The sequence below is a fragment of the Apostichopus japonicus genome, chromosome 3 (genome assembly GCF_037975245.1).
Source record: "Apostichopus japonicus isolate 1M-3 chromosome 3, ASM3797524v1, whole genome shotgun sequence".
Classification (NCBI taxonomy): domain Eukaryota; kingdom Metazoa; phylum Echinodermata; class Holothuroidea; order Aspidochirotida; family Stichopodidae; genus Apostichopus; species Apostichopus japonicus.
This window is the reverse complement of record NC_092563.1, coordinates 10,841,081-10,858,701: the sequence shown is the minus strand read 5'-3', so window position 1 is coordinate 10,858,701 and position 17,621 is coordinate 10,841,081. Positions and strand designations below refer to the sequence as shown.

At 40.0% G+C, this 17,621-nt stretch overlaps 1 protein-coding gene across 5 annotated transcripts in view; it reads right to left on the bottom strand.

Annotated features, from left to right (window-relative positions):
• Positions 1-234: 234 nt before the first annotated feature.
• Positions 235-17,621, bottom strand: part of LOC139963117 (nicotinamidase-like) — a 71,599-nt gene continuing 54,212 nt past the window's right edge. For 4 of the 5 annotated variants that reach the window (XM_071963674.1, XM_071963666.1, XM_071963657.1 and 1 more), the window contains 3 exons: positions 16,747-17,058; positions 7,531-7,607; positions 235-5,463 (listed from right to left, as the gene is read on the bottom strand). In XM_071963674.1, coding sequence (XP_071819775.1) covers positions 7,536-7,607; positions 16,747-17,058 — 384 coding nt within the window. In that variant the 3' untranslated portion in view covers positions 235-5,463; positions 7,531-7,535. The remainder of the gene's footprint in view (positions 5,464-7,530; positions 7,608-16,746; positions 17,059-17,621) is intronic. The other variant, XM_071963683.1, reaches the window with a different exon arrangement.

The window sequence follows — 17,621 nt, the reverse complement described above, 5'->3', positions numbered from 1 at the left end:
CGATTGATCGGTAGTGCACATCCGATTTTACGGTTCCGCATATTCGATTTAACGGTACCGCATATCGATTGATCGGTACCGCAAATTATATTTAACGGTACAGGACATTCGAGTAATCGGTACTGTGTTAGTATGCTATCAATACTATTATGGTGCACGTGAATAATTAAAATAAAATATTAAAATTAACAAAGGCTTCATATCCAAAGAAGATATCCAAAAGACAGTTACTCATCATGAATGGGGCACATTTTTATTTCCCAGTAGGGCACATTTGCTATTTTGGAAAAAAGTTGGGGGGGGGGGGACACGTTCCCCCAGTGCCCCGGCTCCTACCCCCTGGGATTATTCTCTTATATATATATATTGTCTTACTTACATAGGCCTATTGATATCTGGGATCATTCCGAGGACGATGGAAACGTTTTCATAGGGCATCACCATTCAGCACAAAGTGATGAAATAAAAATTATTTATATTCATAATCGAATATAATTCATATTTACTGAACCGTTTTTTTTTTTTTTTTGGCGATGACCATTTCCCAAAAGTCATGGGCAAATGGATTGACACATTGTATTCTATTCTATTATTATTCTTCATATAATTTTAGTTCCAGGCCTACTTTATATTATCATGCCGGATACTTAATCATTTCACCAGCTATTTACACTTTATTTTCTGTAAACGAAAAGCCCATAACCTCCCTTTTCTATGGGCAGGCGATAGAAAGGGACTATTTAACCTGGCGTCTACGGCAGTTTGTGGCCAAACAGTACTTCTGACACACTTTCCGTTGACGTTACTGCAGTATACATAGCCTGTAGAGGATTTCCAACGCCTCTTAAATCATAGATTTATATCTTTAGTATTGTGATTGGTTATTGACTCATAATTATTCATTGTGTATGTCACGTGATGTGGTCAAGAGACCCAGATCGAAGCTTTATCACATCTTAAATATTCTGTATTAACTGCATGAGCCATGTAAATGGAATGAATGATACAGTACACTATCAATGGGAATGATACAACATTAGTAAGGAAAGAACACATTAACTCAAAACTAAATAATGTACTCAAATGAGAATCTTTGGTAAGTTACTATTACTATTTTTAACATCCTAGGCTTAACACCCTACAATCCAATTACAATTTATGAATAATATTATCTTGGAAAAAAACAACAACATTCAGTACAGTACAGTAGAAACAAGAGCCCAAGGGCACTGTGGTTCCTTGCGTAGGGGTATATGACAATACACATAATATTATCATAGCAAGATTGGGCTAGATCTGAATATGGCGTCAATAATGTAAGAAATATAAGGTCACCTACAAGCGGGTCAACAGATATGATAACATTGGTGACCTCAGATCACATGACTGTTAAGTTTGAAAATGTTCCACCACCCCATTCACAACTTGTCCCAAAATATCAATTGTGTCACACCTTGGCACTGGGAGTTACAGGCGCGTAGCCAAGGGGGGGGGGAGCGAAGGGGGCAGCCGCCCCCCCTTGAGCATATTTAAAAAAAATATTTTTAATGTTTTTATGATATCACTAGTATTTTGAAAAGAGAAAATGCTAAGATGCAACTTACAAGGCCTGGGAAGTGCCATTTCCAGCGATCTGGGAGGCATTTTCAGCCAAAATTTTCTTGTACGCTTCGCGCCAACCATGGTGGCGCTACGCTTAGATAGTTTGCAATGCCGAATCTACAGTTTCGCCCCTCCCTTGGCAAATTCCTGGCTACACGCCTGGGGAGTTATTGCATTAATTGTATAAAAGTTAACTTTCAACTTGTATAAGTTCACACACAAAGGTCACCTGGGGTCAACCATTGGCATTTTGGATCAGTAAGATGTGAATATAGCATCAAAACTATCAAAATTCAAACATTTTTTCTTTGCCTAAATTCTCCCCCCAAAATACTAGTTTTTTTAACATGAATTGAGCTTTGGTGACCTCGGATCACATGACTCTTAAGTTTGAAAATATTCCCCTATACAATTTGCACGTTGTCCCAAAGTATAAACCGTGTCACACCTTGGCACTGGGAGTTATTGCATTAAATGTCTGAGAATTAACTTTGACCTCGTATAACTTCACACACAAAGGTCACCTGGGGTCAACCCATTGACATTTTTGATCCGTGAGACGTGAACATAGCATCAAACCTATAAAAATTCAAACATTTTTTTCTTTGCCCATTTTCTCCAACAAAATACTAGTTTTTTAACATTGATTGACCTCTGGTGACCTCAGATCACATGACCGTTAAGTTTGAAAATATTCCCTATACCATTTGCAACTTATCCCATAATATCAACCGTGTCACACCTTGGCACTGGGAGTTAGTGCAAAATAACTGTCTGAAAATCAACTTAGTCCTCGTATAACTTCACACACAAAGCTCACCCGGGTGTCAACCCATTGACTTTTTTGATTGGAAGGTAACTTGGATATCCAAATCTAGCACCAAAACCAAACATTTTCTTTTTTCCCGTTTTCTCCCAAAATAAGCACATTTTTTCTAATGTGACCTTTGACCTTGGTTTCAGATGTAGTTTTATCTCCTGATTCCAAAACACAACACGACAAGTCTGTACAGCCATCCTAACTCCGACCGAAAACTTTGACCCCATATAACTTCGCACACGAAAGTCACACAGTGGTCAACCTATAGACATTTATGATCAAGGTACCTTTGACATCTGAAAATAGCATCGAAACTGTAAAAATTGCCAAAACACTTAAAGGTCACCAGAGCTCAAATTGAGGTCAAGGGTCACCCAGATGCGGGTCGACAATTGGATTACATTGAAGCAACTCCCAACCCTAACGGACAATTCGTTCTCAAGAAGTTATCGCAAAAATACTAGTTTTTTAACATTAATTGACCTTTGGTGACCTTGGGTCACATGAATATTAAGTTTCAAAATGTTCCTCTAACCAGTTCACAACCTGTCCCAAAATATCAATCTTGTCGCACATTGGCACTGGGAGTTATTGCAGTTTTAAAATTTTGGGTTTTTTGACCATAACTGACCTTTGTGGACACCAAAAACAATAGGGAACACTTTCTCCATATGGCGGATCTATAGTCCAAGTTTGGCCTCAATCCAACTTTCCCTTATTGCGATAGAGCGTACCCAAGCAAGTGTCACAGATGCACACACAGACACGCCAACCTAACTACAGCAAGGAACCAAACTTAGAGCACCAATGGTGCAGAAGCTCATACCTTTTCGAGCTTAAAAATGTAGGGCCCACAAACCTTTATGGCTCACCAAATTTCAGGCCATTTTTCAGATTCCACCAATATTGGATTGGGCTCATGAGGGATACCCCCCCCCCCCCCCCGTTAGCAGAATCCTGCCACACCACTGGCTATAATTCCTATTTTCCCCCTTTAAAGCAGCATTTTGCATTTGGTCGCCGTTTTCTATTTTTTTGACATGGCAATCGAGTTTTTAACATATATCAATCACAAAACAGCAAACTAAGATATCAGCCAAGTTTTTCCCTGCCAACATCGTTAATTGGCGAGTAATTAAGGATATTTGCAGAGAATGAGAAAAGTATCCACAACAAAATTCCACATTTAAAATTAATCGCATACAGTACCCCAAACACACTAGTTTGAATTCAACCAATCAGAGATGCAGATTTAGTTATGAGCCGTTTCTAAAAATAGATTCAAGACTCTGCGTTGGCACAACCAGGGAGTTGTTATGGAACTCCCTCGTACAACTGCCATATAGACTGTACACAAATCAAGCTTGGTGTTGGATTACGCATTGGTCAATGATGTTCGTAGTGTTTAAATATTCATATTATGGGCGAGGTTAATTGGGATCCCAACGGAAAATATCTTGGAGAAAAACAAAGTTGAAAGTTGCAAATTTTTCGACTTTTATGCCACCATTTGAAGTAAGATTTACATAGATAAGCTAGTTTTGTATGTCGTTATGGCATAGTGGAGTCAGTGAGGTTGAGAAATATCATAGAAAAGGATGCAAAATGCTGCTTTAAATCCTATTTTACCCACTCTCTCAAACAATACCACTGACCTACCCTATAAACTTTCTCCCCGCTACCTGAGCAGACATAACTTCACAAGCACTCCTTCCCAATATTTTGGCTGGCTGCCTACATACCTCAGGCTCAAAGACTTAAGGGCTTAAAGGCTCTAAGAATCGGCAAGTGCTGATTGGCTATACGGCTCTCATGCTTACAGTTCAACAGTTAATAACAACTCCCAATCCTGCTTTAATTCCACTAACAGCCTCTGCAGAGATTAACCACAAATGTAAACAAACACTGCAGAGACTGGGAGACAAATTAAAGGAGCTTTGGAAAAAGGTGAAGGCTCAGATTTTTTTAAACAATGGAGATTAATTGTAATTAATTAACTTTTGACTTAAAATGATTAGGCATCACCTTATTCATACACAATCCAACAATCATCAGTTCAACTTTGAATATGATCCATCAAAATCTTGAGGAGATTGAGATATTTGAAAATATTACAAAGAATGACCCCCGATGACCCCCTAAATGACATTTGACCTCAATTTTTCGAACACCCCTCGTAACCCTCATCCTGAGGAACGTTGTGACCAAGTTGCATTATAACTGGCCATACACTGTACGAACAGAAGCAATTTGAAAATATAGGGACGCGGCCCGGGCCACAAAAGACCCCTAGTTGATCTTTGATCTCAAATTCATGAACACCCTGAAGGTAAAACTTCCATAGTACTATCATGACACACCCTCAACATTGTACCATGGAATCTGTAGGAGAAGAAGCATTTTGCGTATTTCCACAAAATGGCCCATTACGGCCCACAGGTGACATTTGACCCCAAATTTCGGACCATCTCTGATGGCCCTATACCCAATGGTCCTTGTGTCCAAGTTTCATGAAATTCCATCAAACACTGTGCGAGTGGGAGCGGTTTTACCAATTGTTGACGGATAGAGTGATAGAATGATAGAGTGATAGATGCCGCACTGTAACAATAGCTCACACCAGCATGCTGTTATGAGCTAAAAAGGCATAAATATGAATGACCTCAGTTTTCTCCATATGTAAGAAGAACAAACAAATCAGTGAAAAACAAGTATTCCTTGTCGTTGATATATCAAATTTAAACCATCGTACACACCCTCGTTCTTTTTGTTCATGCAATGCTGCATGCATACTCTCAATGAAACAGGTCTTGCACTATTATGTATATTGCATGCTACTATAGGTCTAATAGACTTTACAGAAGGAGTGGAGTGGGGAAAATAAAACTCCTTTTTAACATGCTTATGTGATTAAACTGTTTCAACATCAACTGCAACATCTGTATTGTTTACTCCACTGCAGCTTAACACTTGTCTCTTTGTCAGCTGTATTTGCAATATGCCCTTGATGTGTAGATAGACCCAAGGGGTGGCAAAGTGTCCTGCGAAAACAAAGATGCACATCATGAATCATAGGTTTAACTTGTACAATAACATGTGTAGAACTCTAATACAGAGACACCTGTGTCTCGAAAGTCGCAAAAAAAACTGATACTTATGACATCCTTCCCAGCTTTTGACATGTTTCCTACAAGCACATTATTTGCATTCTTATGTTCCATAAACTTTAGCTCTTTCAAAAAGAATGGGTTAAATTCAAACAAAGATTTAATACGCTTATAGTCATAGGTTTCTTTCGTAAGAAAAACCAGAATGCAAAAATGCATTGTGGTTTCGATGATGTAACATGAGCAGTTTCATGAATGTGACGTTATGTATAGTAAGGGTGTACAAGGTTTTCAAAATTGACCTCTGGTGACCCCAAATGACCTTTAACCTCCACAAAAAAATAGGCTTGTTGTACTTAATGTGGTCCTATAAATCAAATATGAAATTGGGCTGACCTTCCCTTCTTGAGATATCGTGTTTACAAGGGTTTCACAATTTGTCCTCTGATGACCCCAAATTACCTTAGACCTCCACCAAACACAATAGACTTCTTGAATTCAATGTGGTACTAATACACACTAACTATAAAGCTGTTCCGACTTTTCCTTCTTGAGATATCGTGTTTACAAGGTTTTAAAAATTTGACCTCTGGAGACCCCAAATGACCTTTGGCCTCCACCAAAAACAATAGGCTTGTTGTACTTAATGTGGTCCTATAAATCAAATATGAAATTGGTCTGACCTTCTCTTCTTGAGATATCAGTGTTTACAAGCTGGGCGGCACGAAAGGACTCACACAGGTGTGTTGTATTTAGACCGAGGACCCCACTGTTTATGCCATTATTCAAATCCCCGTATCCTAACCTCAACAATACCCCATAACAATAGAATTCTTTCTAGGATGTGGTGATTCTTTAGAAATCACATCCGAGGACCTGGAATTCTTTTTTTCAAGTCCTTGGTCAGAATACAAACAAGTGCACACACACATACGCCATCATGAATGCAAAGGAGCTGATTACCATCGAAACCCAAAACTGGAACATTAAAGTCTAAGTAAAGTATAAAGTATAGTTAGGGTGTACAACATACTTGATCTTAGTAATACAGTGACCCCTGGATATCCCAAATGACATTTGACCTCCACCAAAACAAAAGGCTTCTAGTACTCAATACTTTTACGAACCAAATATGAGGTCTGTCCAAGGTTCCCTTCTTGAGATATTAGTTTAAAGGGTTTTCACAATATGACACCTGGTGACCCCAAATGACCTTTGACACCCACCAAAAACTACCGGCTTCTTGTACCAATGTGGTTCATATAAATATTAAATATGGAATCTGCCCAAGCCTACCTCCTTGATATACTGTGTTTACATAGTTTTAACAATTTGACCCATGGGTACCCCAAAAGACCTTTGACCTCCACAAAAAACAATAGGCTTTGTTAACTCAATGTGGTTCTTCTACACACGAAATATGAAATTTGTCCAACATTCCCTTCTTGAGATATCTTGTTTACAAGGTTTTCACAATTTGAATGATGGTGACCCCAATTGACCTTTGAACTCCACCAAACCCAATAGGCTTCTTGTACTCAATGTGATAATTCTACACACCAACTATGTCATGAGCCGACCTTCCAATTCTTGAGATATCGTGTTTACAAGGTTTTCACAATTTGACCCCAGGTGAACATAAATTACCTTTGACCTCCACCTAAAACAATAGGCTTCCTGTAGGCAATGTGGTATTCATACACAACAAATATGAAATTGGTCTGACATTCTCGTCTTGAGATATCGTGTTTACAATAGGCTTCCTGTAGGTAATGTGGTATTCATACACAACAAATATGAATGCAAAGTTTACAATTCTCATTGAAACCAAAAATTAGTAATGGTCATGAAAGGAACTCTACATATTAGCATGTAATGTGGGAAAAGAGTACAAGGAAGTAATTGTTCATACTTTCCAGTAGAGGAGCCCAGGAATGGTGACCCTAAAATTACTTTGTAGTAAGACAGATACACTGCAATGGCATAAGCCACCTTACATACCTTGACTAAAACGATGATGAAATATCTCTGAATGCCAAGTCTGGATGCCTCACATCACGGTCCAAATAGAGATTCAGCTGATGGTTAAAAGTTTAATAAATCAAATTATTTTGTATACAATATTTGGAAACAAAACTACATTGTACAAAATAAATGGTATTAAAAACGGTTGTCAATATGACCCATATTACTCACTAAATAGTTTATATAGTGTTCATTAACAGCTGAAAGTTACAATGGATTCAATACAATAGACACTGTGTAACATAAAACAGTTCCAACTGTTGTGCAGTGACTATATGAATGGGTGGAATAGTAACTAAGTGAAGTTACAGTAGGAGAAAGATGTGTGCTGCTAGCATGGATACAGGGAAGAGAAAACATCAAAAGTGTCAGTTAGGTCAATTAGTACTTATATTTACAATTTAATATAGCCACAAGAATGGAATCAACAAATGAACTTTCTCCTAACACACTTCCACGGAAACATCAATTTTCGACGAATCTAAGACGATAGTCTAATATTAGGTGTTGTTCATGTGACTGTTAATCACTAGCATCTTATGTGCGTATTTTCCATTGAGAAGAACAGTAGGACCATTTTTCTCCCATTACTAAGTGATCCAATTTCAGGAGGTGAATGCACTGGAGTTTAATGATAAAAGGCAACATTATAGTACCCTACAGTGCTATTCCTATGTAACTTTGCTAACAATCTACCATTCTGTATCTCGTTAACATTTCCTGGACTAGCATACGTGATACAACCTCAGAGCTTAGCCCTACCACAGATTGACATACATCCACATCCAGTAGACTGAACAAATGGTCGAAACGCTTTTGAGGAAGCGATGATTGGTTTGGACATAAAGGAGAAAGAATGCCAGTGTGAGCCTTGTACCATTTATAACAACTGCAGGATCTCTTTGAGACAGTAACATATGTTTGTGAAGATTGTTTAAAGTACCCACTTATCATTTCTCTTTACACAACATCATGAATTTATGAAACCATTGGCATATAAGAGACAGTAAATCCTCTCCAATCTTGTTAATGATCGCTGACATTGACTAAATTATGAACTAAGGAAACAGATAATTGAATGATTTCATTCTAAAGAGTTAGGAAGGAAAGCTTGGCTTCTTTAGGAATGTCATCTAAGGCCTCAGAATCTGACTAGCACTGTTCAAAATGACAATCAGCACAGGACTACACATACAGAGATATATATGCAGTGCAATGCTGCAATAAGTGCAACAGATTAAGTTGCTTAACAGTGTCATTTTGCTTCCTCAAAACTGGAAGCCAACCAGATGACAGGGCAAGGATGTAAGCAAGTGCCAACATTACCAACAAAACTGTACATGTGAGGCTGGTGTTTACCTCATATGTGCACGCTCATGTGAATTTTTTTTCTGAAGCAAAAGTTGTTGCAGCATCAGTGCATCTGTTTGTTATATGTATGTATTCCAAGGCACTTCCCAGTGAAGCTAAAGGACCTAGATGATAACAACAATGCAAAATGGTGAGATAGAATGTTTATGAACACTGTTCTGCAATTCACGTAATTGTTATTTTATCGCCTATTGAGCAGGTAGTCCTGTTTTCAGTACTTTTCATTTTCACATGGATTTAGTTTACACTGTACTTCACATGTTATTGTTTATACTTCATTAAGCAAGCCACCTGTGACTCTTCTTATCTTTCACTCTGCTGCCTGCTCTGTGGTCAGATCAGTTTGAGCTAACTGTAACTTCATAGCACAGCTCTGTTATGAAAGGTCAGCAGGGGGCAAGTCAGGATGGAAGAGTTGTTGATAAACATTCCTCCTTGACCACACATGAGGAGGGTCTCATGGTAATGGAAGATTCACACAAGGCTTCTAGACCTGTGTTGTTTAACTACAGACATCATTCTGTTTTCAGCATTGTAGTAGGCAACACGGCATCTGCCTTACACACCATACACAGTTTCATTAGCTAACGTTTTCGACCTGGCTCAATTATAATCTGTAAGTGTTTCTCTTTGTCTTATTTGTTAGGTTAAATATTTTACAACCTTGCCTGGCAGGCACATGTCAGTTAATTGAGATTGTTAATTAGACATAATTAAATAAATTAATCTAATTGTTTTCCAATTAAGAAGTATTTACCTTGATTGCAGTTTTGCAGATAATATGTTGTATATTGAATATGGGCGACTCCATAACTTTATATATTTACTTGTGACTTGAATAAGTTAATATTCATTTAGATATACTTGGGTTTTAATTACCTTAACCCCCTGTTCAAGTATGTTTATGCTCACATATTCATGTTCCTATCAGAGTTGCGTAATACTTACGTTACGTAATTGCCGTTCGTTGAGATGGATTGTTGTTACTAATTATTCATAATAGTTTTGCTCATTTGATACTCTATTTGATCTTGAGTAAACTTTATTAATTATTCTTCTTAAGACAAGTTAAGAGAATTAATTAAACCCCAGAGTTATTCGACTCTTATCACATTATAGTTATTCAGTGTATAATATTGTACTGTGGTGAGCTTCATTTGGCCTATGGCAAGTTCGAAGTTCACCGTTATAATCTTTCATTTAAAACATTCATAGTGTTGTATTTAGCGTCATTATTATTCAAGTTTATCATATCCTTTTATTTCAGTTTTACCGCGATAACATGAGTGAGGAATCTCAATACAGTTTACAGAAACGTACTCCTGTCTTTTTCTCGTCATTTCGCTGGTTAGCTAGCTGTCTAGTGTCGCATATCTAGACGCGTCTGCGAGGGCAGCATAAACACAATCTAAAAACAGGGCATGCTGAGATTCAAGATGCTTACCACACCAACCACACCATATTCCAGCATTGACTCCAAGAGGGGTAGCCTACTTGAGAGAGATACTCTGACAACTGTACCAGAGATTTTAATCATTTTGACTTTTGAGAGATGCAGGCCATAGTTGTAAAGCAAAACATTCCATTTTACAAGTTGTGGACAAGGATTTTGATAAAAACTGAAGCATATAAAGGGAAGCTGCAACAACTGTACTTACAGCACACATACACTGCTTTCCATAAGTAAACAGGGCTAAATATTAACAGTTGAACCATAATCTTAATGTAACAAGAAATATTTTTCATTTTTATACTCATTACAGACAATATTGCAGATCACAAACTCGTCAACAGTTTGCATGATGGTGGAAAAGATACTGAACCTACCACTGAGACAAACCACCCTCTGATAATTAGGTGCATACCAAAATAGCAGAAAGCTCTACATCGAATTAGATATTGTGATCTGCCTGTATACAGCACATTAAACACAAAATACAAAAGGTCATGTGATTAGAGGTCAAACAAAGTCAAATTTGTGTGATAAACTGTTTGCAAACTACTCTTAAATCTTCATGGGTATGTGCCTGGGCGTAAGATGTGATTACTCTGGGACATATGAGGTCAAATAAACCAACACAGCATTAAGCAATTATGGGCATTTGAAATTTACAAAATGGCCGGATCTTCAAGCAAATCTGGGATACCAAACTGTACATTGACAGAGAATTTGTAATTAATGCATTCACAGACAAGATCATGTTTTCAAAGGCCAAACAAGGTCTAAATTGTAAGGAAAAGTGTTTCCCAAACTACTCTTTGATCATCAGGAAGATAGATTTCAAACTTGGTGAGTGCATGCCAGGGCAGGATATATAGTACCTCTATGAAATTTCAAATACCCAGAAACAGCATTTTGGCAATTACAAGCAAAGCACATGGTCAAAATGGGCAAGCCATATCAGATATTGGACTCTGAGAGTTCACATTGCATTGTCAAATTGTTATAAATGGAGGTCAAATGTCAATCTATGTCACACAGGAAGTAATAACTGTTTGCATGAATGTTTAGAAGGTTTTAATTAATATAGCAAGTCTAAGGTTGATGAGACATCATGGTGGTATGAACCTAAATTTTGGGATGAAATCGGTAGCTCCATACTTAGTTATTTTTGTTTCTACTTTTTTCTTCTTTTTTGTGCTTAAAAAGAAAGGCAAGGAAGTCATAAAAACCATAGAAAGGTCAGTACGGTTACAGATGTTTACGATATTACATCAACTCTTCCTCTGACACTCTCTATTTGTCTCTTCCGAATCCTGATGAATTGAGTCTGAGTCTTTCACATCCGTGTTCCAGTCTCGGTTCTGGAGTACTAAAACCCTCATGATGCAAGGATCCATTCTTGCAAAATGTCTCTTTTTGAATGTAAAGTCACAATGATAAACCCATGATTGATCATGTGTTAAGTAGATCTTCTCATGTCTGTAGACTGTGGCAAAGTTTTACTGGTTGTAGTAAGCTTCCTATGTTATGAAAATACTTTGGATAGCGTCATCTTGAATTGTCATTGTGTTACAGTAGAGTTCAATTTAGATCATACAATTACATTTTAAACTTTGTAAAACCCTACTTGGATAATTCTACACCACATTAATCAAACAGTGTTTGGAGGTCTGAAAGTGTTATAGCAATATCATCAGCAATGTTTAAAGTCTCAATACTATTTGCTGATGAATTTCGGAAAACAAACTTCTGAAGTAGATGCAATGTTTCTTATTCTAAGTGCACTCGGACCAGGTGGGTTTAATGGAGAAAATCTGCCACAATCGAAAGAAAGAATTTATTTTCTGTTGCCCATATAGTGCACACGATTTACTGTAAAATCACTGCAACCGTCCATGTCAGTGTCTTCATAACACAAATATAAACACATGCAGCTCAATCAAGATTTTAACGCAGTCCTATACTTGTACCATCCACTTTTTACAGTTCCACAGATGAAACGTCTGCTGTTTATTCACTGCATTGGAAGGAAATGACACAATTTCACAAGCCACATCCATAAGACCGAGAGAAAAATACAAGATCAGGGAACTAACACAGGCTAGCCACAAAAGTAAAAGTAAGCCTACACCTAACGGTCATAAACAAAACAGAGAGATTTGATTGCACATGATCTGTTGGGCGGGGCTTGCAAAATTTGATTGAAGTTTGTGGAGTCTACCGACTTGTTAATAAATCTGGCGAATTTTATTCAGCTCAAAATTTTTAATGACAGATAGCTCAATAAAAATAATGAATATTGATATGAAAATTGCATAGAACAGTGTCATTTTCACGGATCATTTAGTGCAGTAAGCTCAAAAGGTCATCGACATTCCTACTTGCCCAAGTTCATCGCACCATGCAAACGACACAACACATTGAACACGATGGTACATTTTCCCGCCATTTGGACGCCGAGTGTAAATTTTGGTGTAATATGCAAATTATTAATGGTACTGTTCTGAGCGGTTAAAACTTAAAAAGATTGCAACATATTGCGACACACATATTTTGGGAAGCTGTTGTAGAAGTAACTTTTGTATCGAATGTAAAGTACTGTAAGGTAATATAATTTATAAAAGATGGTTTTCTTCAGGTGGTAAGGAAAAGGGGGTGTTTCGGTGAACTCAATCTCTTTGTATATAGTATTTGGATACTTAAAATGACGATGACGATGAAATGACGATACAGTGATGTAAATGCAGTTTCTATTTCTCTTTTAGTAAGCTATACTTAGCATTTTTATCCTCTGTGGATCTTTATTGGAATAAATACGAAATGTATTGTTTGCGCCAGTATTTAACGGTAAGTATTTCTTAAATTGTTAACTGAGCTTCAAAATCCAATTTCCAAAAAGTTGGTTTTCATGAAGGTTTTATAAAAACGACATACAGTTAGGATAGAAAAACATTAACGAGAGTTGTTCTATCCAAATAAAATACATGTTTCTCGTACTGAGATCTGAAAAAAAAACGGGCGGCCATTTCCTCTTTTCATGCGCTGATACTATAGTTTGGAAGATGTGGCAACTTTTACAAAATAATTTTTAAGGATAGTTTAGATTTCTTGTAATCCAAATAGAGACTCGGGAATCAGGAAAAAGGAGGCCCCTTGCGCGGACGAGAAACATGTTTTGTTGTTAACTGGACCTGCTTCAAAGTTGTTGGGTGGAATTTTTTTTTTCATTCTGTTGGAACCAATGGTAAATTATATAGAAAATTGAAGTATTGAAGTAATTATAAAATGCTTTATCCATGTGGATATACCATCATCTTGTTAGAAAAATAAAAGCAGGTGACTTTCAAAATAGTATTCGCTTGTAGAAACTCCTTTCTGTCAGATCTAATGGTCGAACAAAGAAGCCACGATAGGACAACGTTATGGTCACTGTGTTGTGTAAGTGTGTATCACTTGTGTGTATATTTGCGCTGCATATACTGCATCAGTGCATGTCCAAAACGATATGATTCGATGGAAAATTTTTATTTTGCTCCATCGTTTGAAGGAATAAAACGTTATGTTTCTGAGGGTAAATGTCGATCAACTACTTCTGAGGTTACTTGAAACTTAACTGTAAAGATTCCATTGTTTAAATTTGATCATCCGCTCGCAGCTGAATGCTATCATTACTTCCTTGAATGGAGACTATGTACTATTGTTTGCGCGGCCAGACGCAGCCGGCTATGCAGTGGTGAAGGGCTCTGCCTTCAGTTAATCCGACTGCATGAAGACGGGAGCGCCGCTGTCGGACGTCAGGGTATTGTATAGCGTGGAAGACACGGGATTCTGCATAGCTGATCTTGTATATGGTGCCTAAGTAGCAGGCGACAAAGGAGGACAGAGTCTTCCAGGCCGCGACTAGGAAAAGGGTTTGTGAGTGAGCTTGTCCAGCAGTGCGTTGTGTAACGGCTCGTATGGAGAGCCGCAAGGGTCCTCAAGACCTCCTGAAGAGCCCATGATGGGGCCAGGCGGCACGTGGGTGGGCGTATGTGAAACATTCCTGTTAGGACCTGACGAAGGACCCAGTTGGTTTCTATGGAGGAGCCATCCAAAAAACCGTTGTGAACAGCCGCTGTCGCGGAGCTGTAGTTCCTAATCCTGTTTATCTGCTTCCCCTCCCGGAACAGTTCCAGGAGGAAGGCTGCCACCTGGTCTACTGGGGCCTCCACGGGATCAACATCATTGTCCCTGGCCCAAACGTAGTACCGTTGCAGTCTGGAATGGTATGTTTTAATTGTGGATTGCCGGCGGGCATCGGCTGCAACGTCCGCGACCTCCAGTGGAAACCCAGCTGCTTGGAGCGAGGGCTAAAGAGTTTCCACGCAGCCAGATGGAGGCTCGCGCTGTCGCGGTGAGTAATTTGGCTGCTTCGCTGGGTGAGGAGCTTGGCGGATGGTGGGATCTTGAACGGCAGGTCCACCAACATCTAGATGAGGAGTGGGAACCATGTTTGGTTGGGCCAGCAAGGCGCGATCAAGAGCATCTCCGCCTCCTGTAGGCCGATCCCAAGGGAGTTGCAGAGGACGAGCAGGTCCCACGTCCTGCGCAGGAGAGCCAGGGACCGAGTTCCCCCTTGCAGTTTGATGTATGCCACGGTCGTGGGTGTTGTCTGACCAAACCGTGACAGTGTGGCCCGCTAGAAGGGCTGCCCAGTGACGTACGGCCCTCAGGACCACCTCCGTCTCTAGAACGTTAATATGGAGTCCCCTCTTGGGTTCCGCCCATTTGCCGGCGACTGTGTGAGTGCCCCAAATAGCCCCCCAACCAATTAGGGAATCAGCTGCTAGAAGTTACTACATTGCCGCATATTGCGGATGCGAGGACGAGGCCGAGCGGGACATGTGCTCGACTGCCTCCCTCAAAGACTTCATTCTCTCCGCCTCTTCCTGAAGTTTTTTGTTAAACTTGCCACCGAAGAGGTCACTTCCCAGAATTGGCAGGTTGTGGAAACCGTCCGCCGTGGATCTGGATGACCAATTCAGAGGGTCCAGTACCAGGTTTCGGCGTGTCATGGTGGCCTTAACCGAGACGTGGGCAAACTGATTTAGCATTTCGCCTGCACTACCACCTCGAACCATTCTCGACGTTCAACATCCACCGGGATGGAGGTTTTTTGGCGGCCGCATTCAACATGAGCTTCGATGCCTGCCCCTCCTGGGCACGCACATCCACCTTTTCCTCGAAGCCAAGGACCCTGCGGAGGACCACCGTTGCCTTCTCAAAAGCCTACGCCGAGATTTCCGTGCCCCGCAGGGGCTTCTTGTCGTCCGCCTCAGAATCTCCGCTGAGAAGACGGGCACTAGCTACAATCGACAGTGCGTCGTCGGCTCCCAAAGAGGCGTCGTCCCAGGGATTCCCCTGGGCCTCCTCAGGGCGTGATCGTCCGTTACCGGTGCCGGCAGTATCTGTGGGATGGACGGTGTAACCTGCTGTTCCGGGTCAGGTTGTCTCGGCTTTTGTTGTAGCTGCCCCAGAAGGTCCTTGACCTGGGAGAGGAAGGCCTGACCCGCGTCCGTTTCTTGGCTCTGCGACGACCCGAAGAATGTTCACTCGAGGACGAGGGTGACGAGCCAGACTTTGACCCGTGTCGAGGCTGCCGGTGTCTTTCCCGGCTTTTACCTTGACTACGGCTGTAAGTACAGCTTCTACTCCGGATGCGGCCCATGAAATCCCTCCGGTGGTGGTCCAACGACCCAGGGGTGGATGTAAAAAGGTCCACCACCGCCTGCCTGCGGGGGCTTGTGGAATCCACATGACCCAACGCGGATGGCCCCTCCTGAGGCCGCGGCCGCAGCTGTGCCGACGCCGCACAGGAATTTGTTCCATCTTGCATGGGTACCCGTTCTGGAGGTGGGCTGAAGCCATCTCGTATGGCGGTCTCTGACCCCCCACGTTGAGGACTTATGCAATAAAAGGACGGAACTGCTTACAGGAGTGGCAGTTACCCATCCTTCAAACTTTTCCCGAAGATTTTCCCGAAATGTCAGGAAACGTCAGAGTAACTCGAAGCTGTGAAGACTAAAAATAGATAAACAGCACGGAGGAGAGAAACTCTAACTGGATAACCTAATGAAAACTTGTATCTAGTAACAGTACGTAAAACCTACTAACGAACGCTACCGCACAACTTGCGGGAGAAACGAACTAAACAAAGGCAGTTACCTGACTACAAAAAGTGTGTTAACTTACATGACTGCTGTACGTGAAAGTCAACAACACGCTAGGACGACGCTACACTAACGTGCAGGCCTAGCCACGCTTTGTGAACAACGTTCACGAGGCAACCAAAAACGTTTGATTACTGTTATCTCCTTAATTTAATACTACATTGATACCTGTTCACTGGAGGTTATGAGGCACTCTTGTTGATGTAGTTCTTCTCTTGTAGTCCTGTAACCTTCATCGGAAATACTTCTACAAGCATCTTCAATAACTATTGTCCCAAAACCGAGTTTCCTTGCATCAAGTGCTGTATACTTCACACAATAGTCAAATGCGAGCCCACAGATAAAGACATCTGTTATATGGTGTTGCCGTAATATTGCATTCAGTTCTGTATGCATGGTACCAAGGTTGTTGAAAAATGAAGAATAGCTGTCATATTCTGGGTGAGTACCTTTGCGTGTGAGAATATGTCCAGGGAATATCTATAAATAAAATAATAATATTATGCCTTAAATACTCTAATCAGGAAGAAATGTTCGTTTTCATCTCTAAACTATGACAAGAGGGGTAGCTGCCTGTCTTACCAGATTGGCATAACCATCATAGCGAAGTTGTTAATACAAATGAGCTACACAAAATTTGTTTGGATGCTGCCAACTACTAATGTAGGTGAAAGTAGCAATAAAATACTATGTGAACAGTCTTAAAAGCAGGAACCAGAAATGCAAAAGGCATTGAGGTTTAGATGAAATAAGCTGCATCTTTCATGCCTCCTCGCCTACCCATCTATCCACATATATATATATCTATCTATATATATATATATATATTGTAGATAAAATCTGAGCTAGGAAGACATCTTTCTGATCTTGTACTGTATACCTATGGATCGGCTAGGATAATGTTCAAATTATTTCACTGGGTTGAAGTGTGATGTCTAAGAAAGGGGACGTATAATGGAAGAATTGTCACCTAAAGAGTAATTGTCTCTATGTTTGAAAGGTAATTGTGGACTTGGTAATATTGTGATGCCCCTTGAGCACCG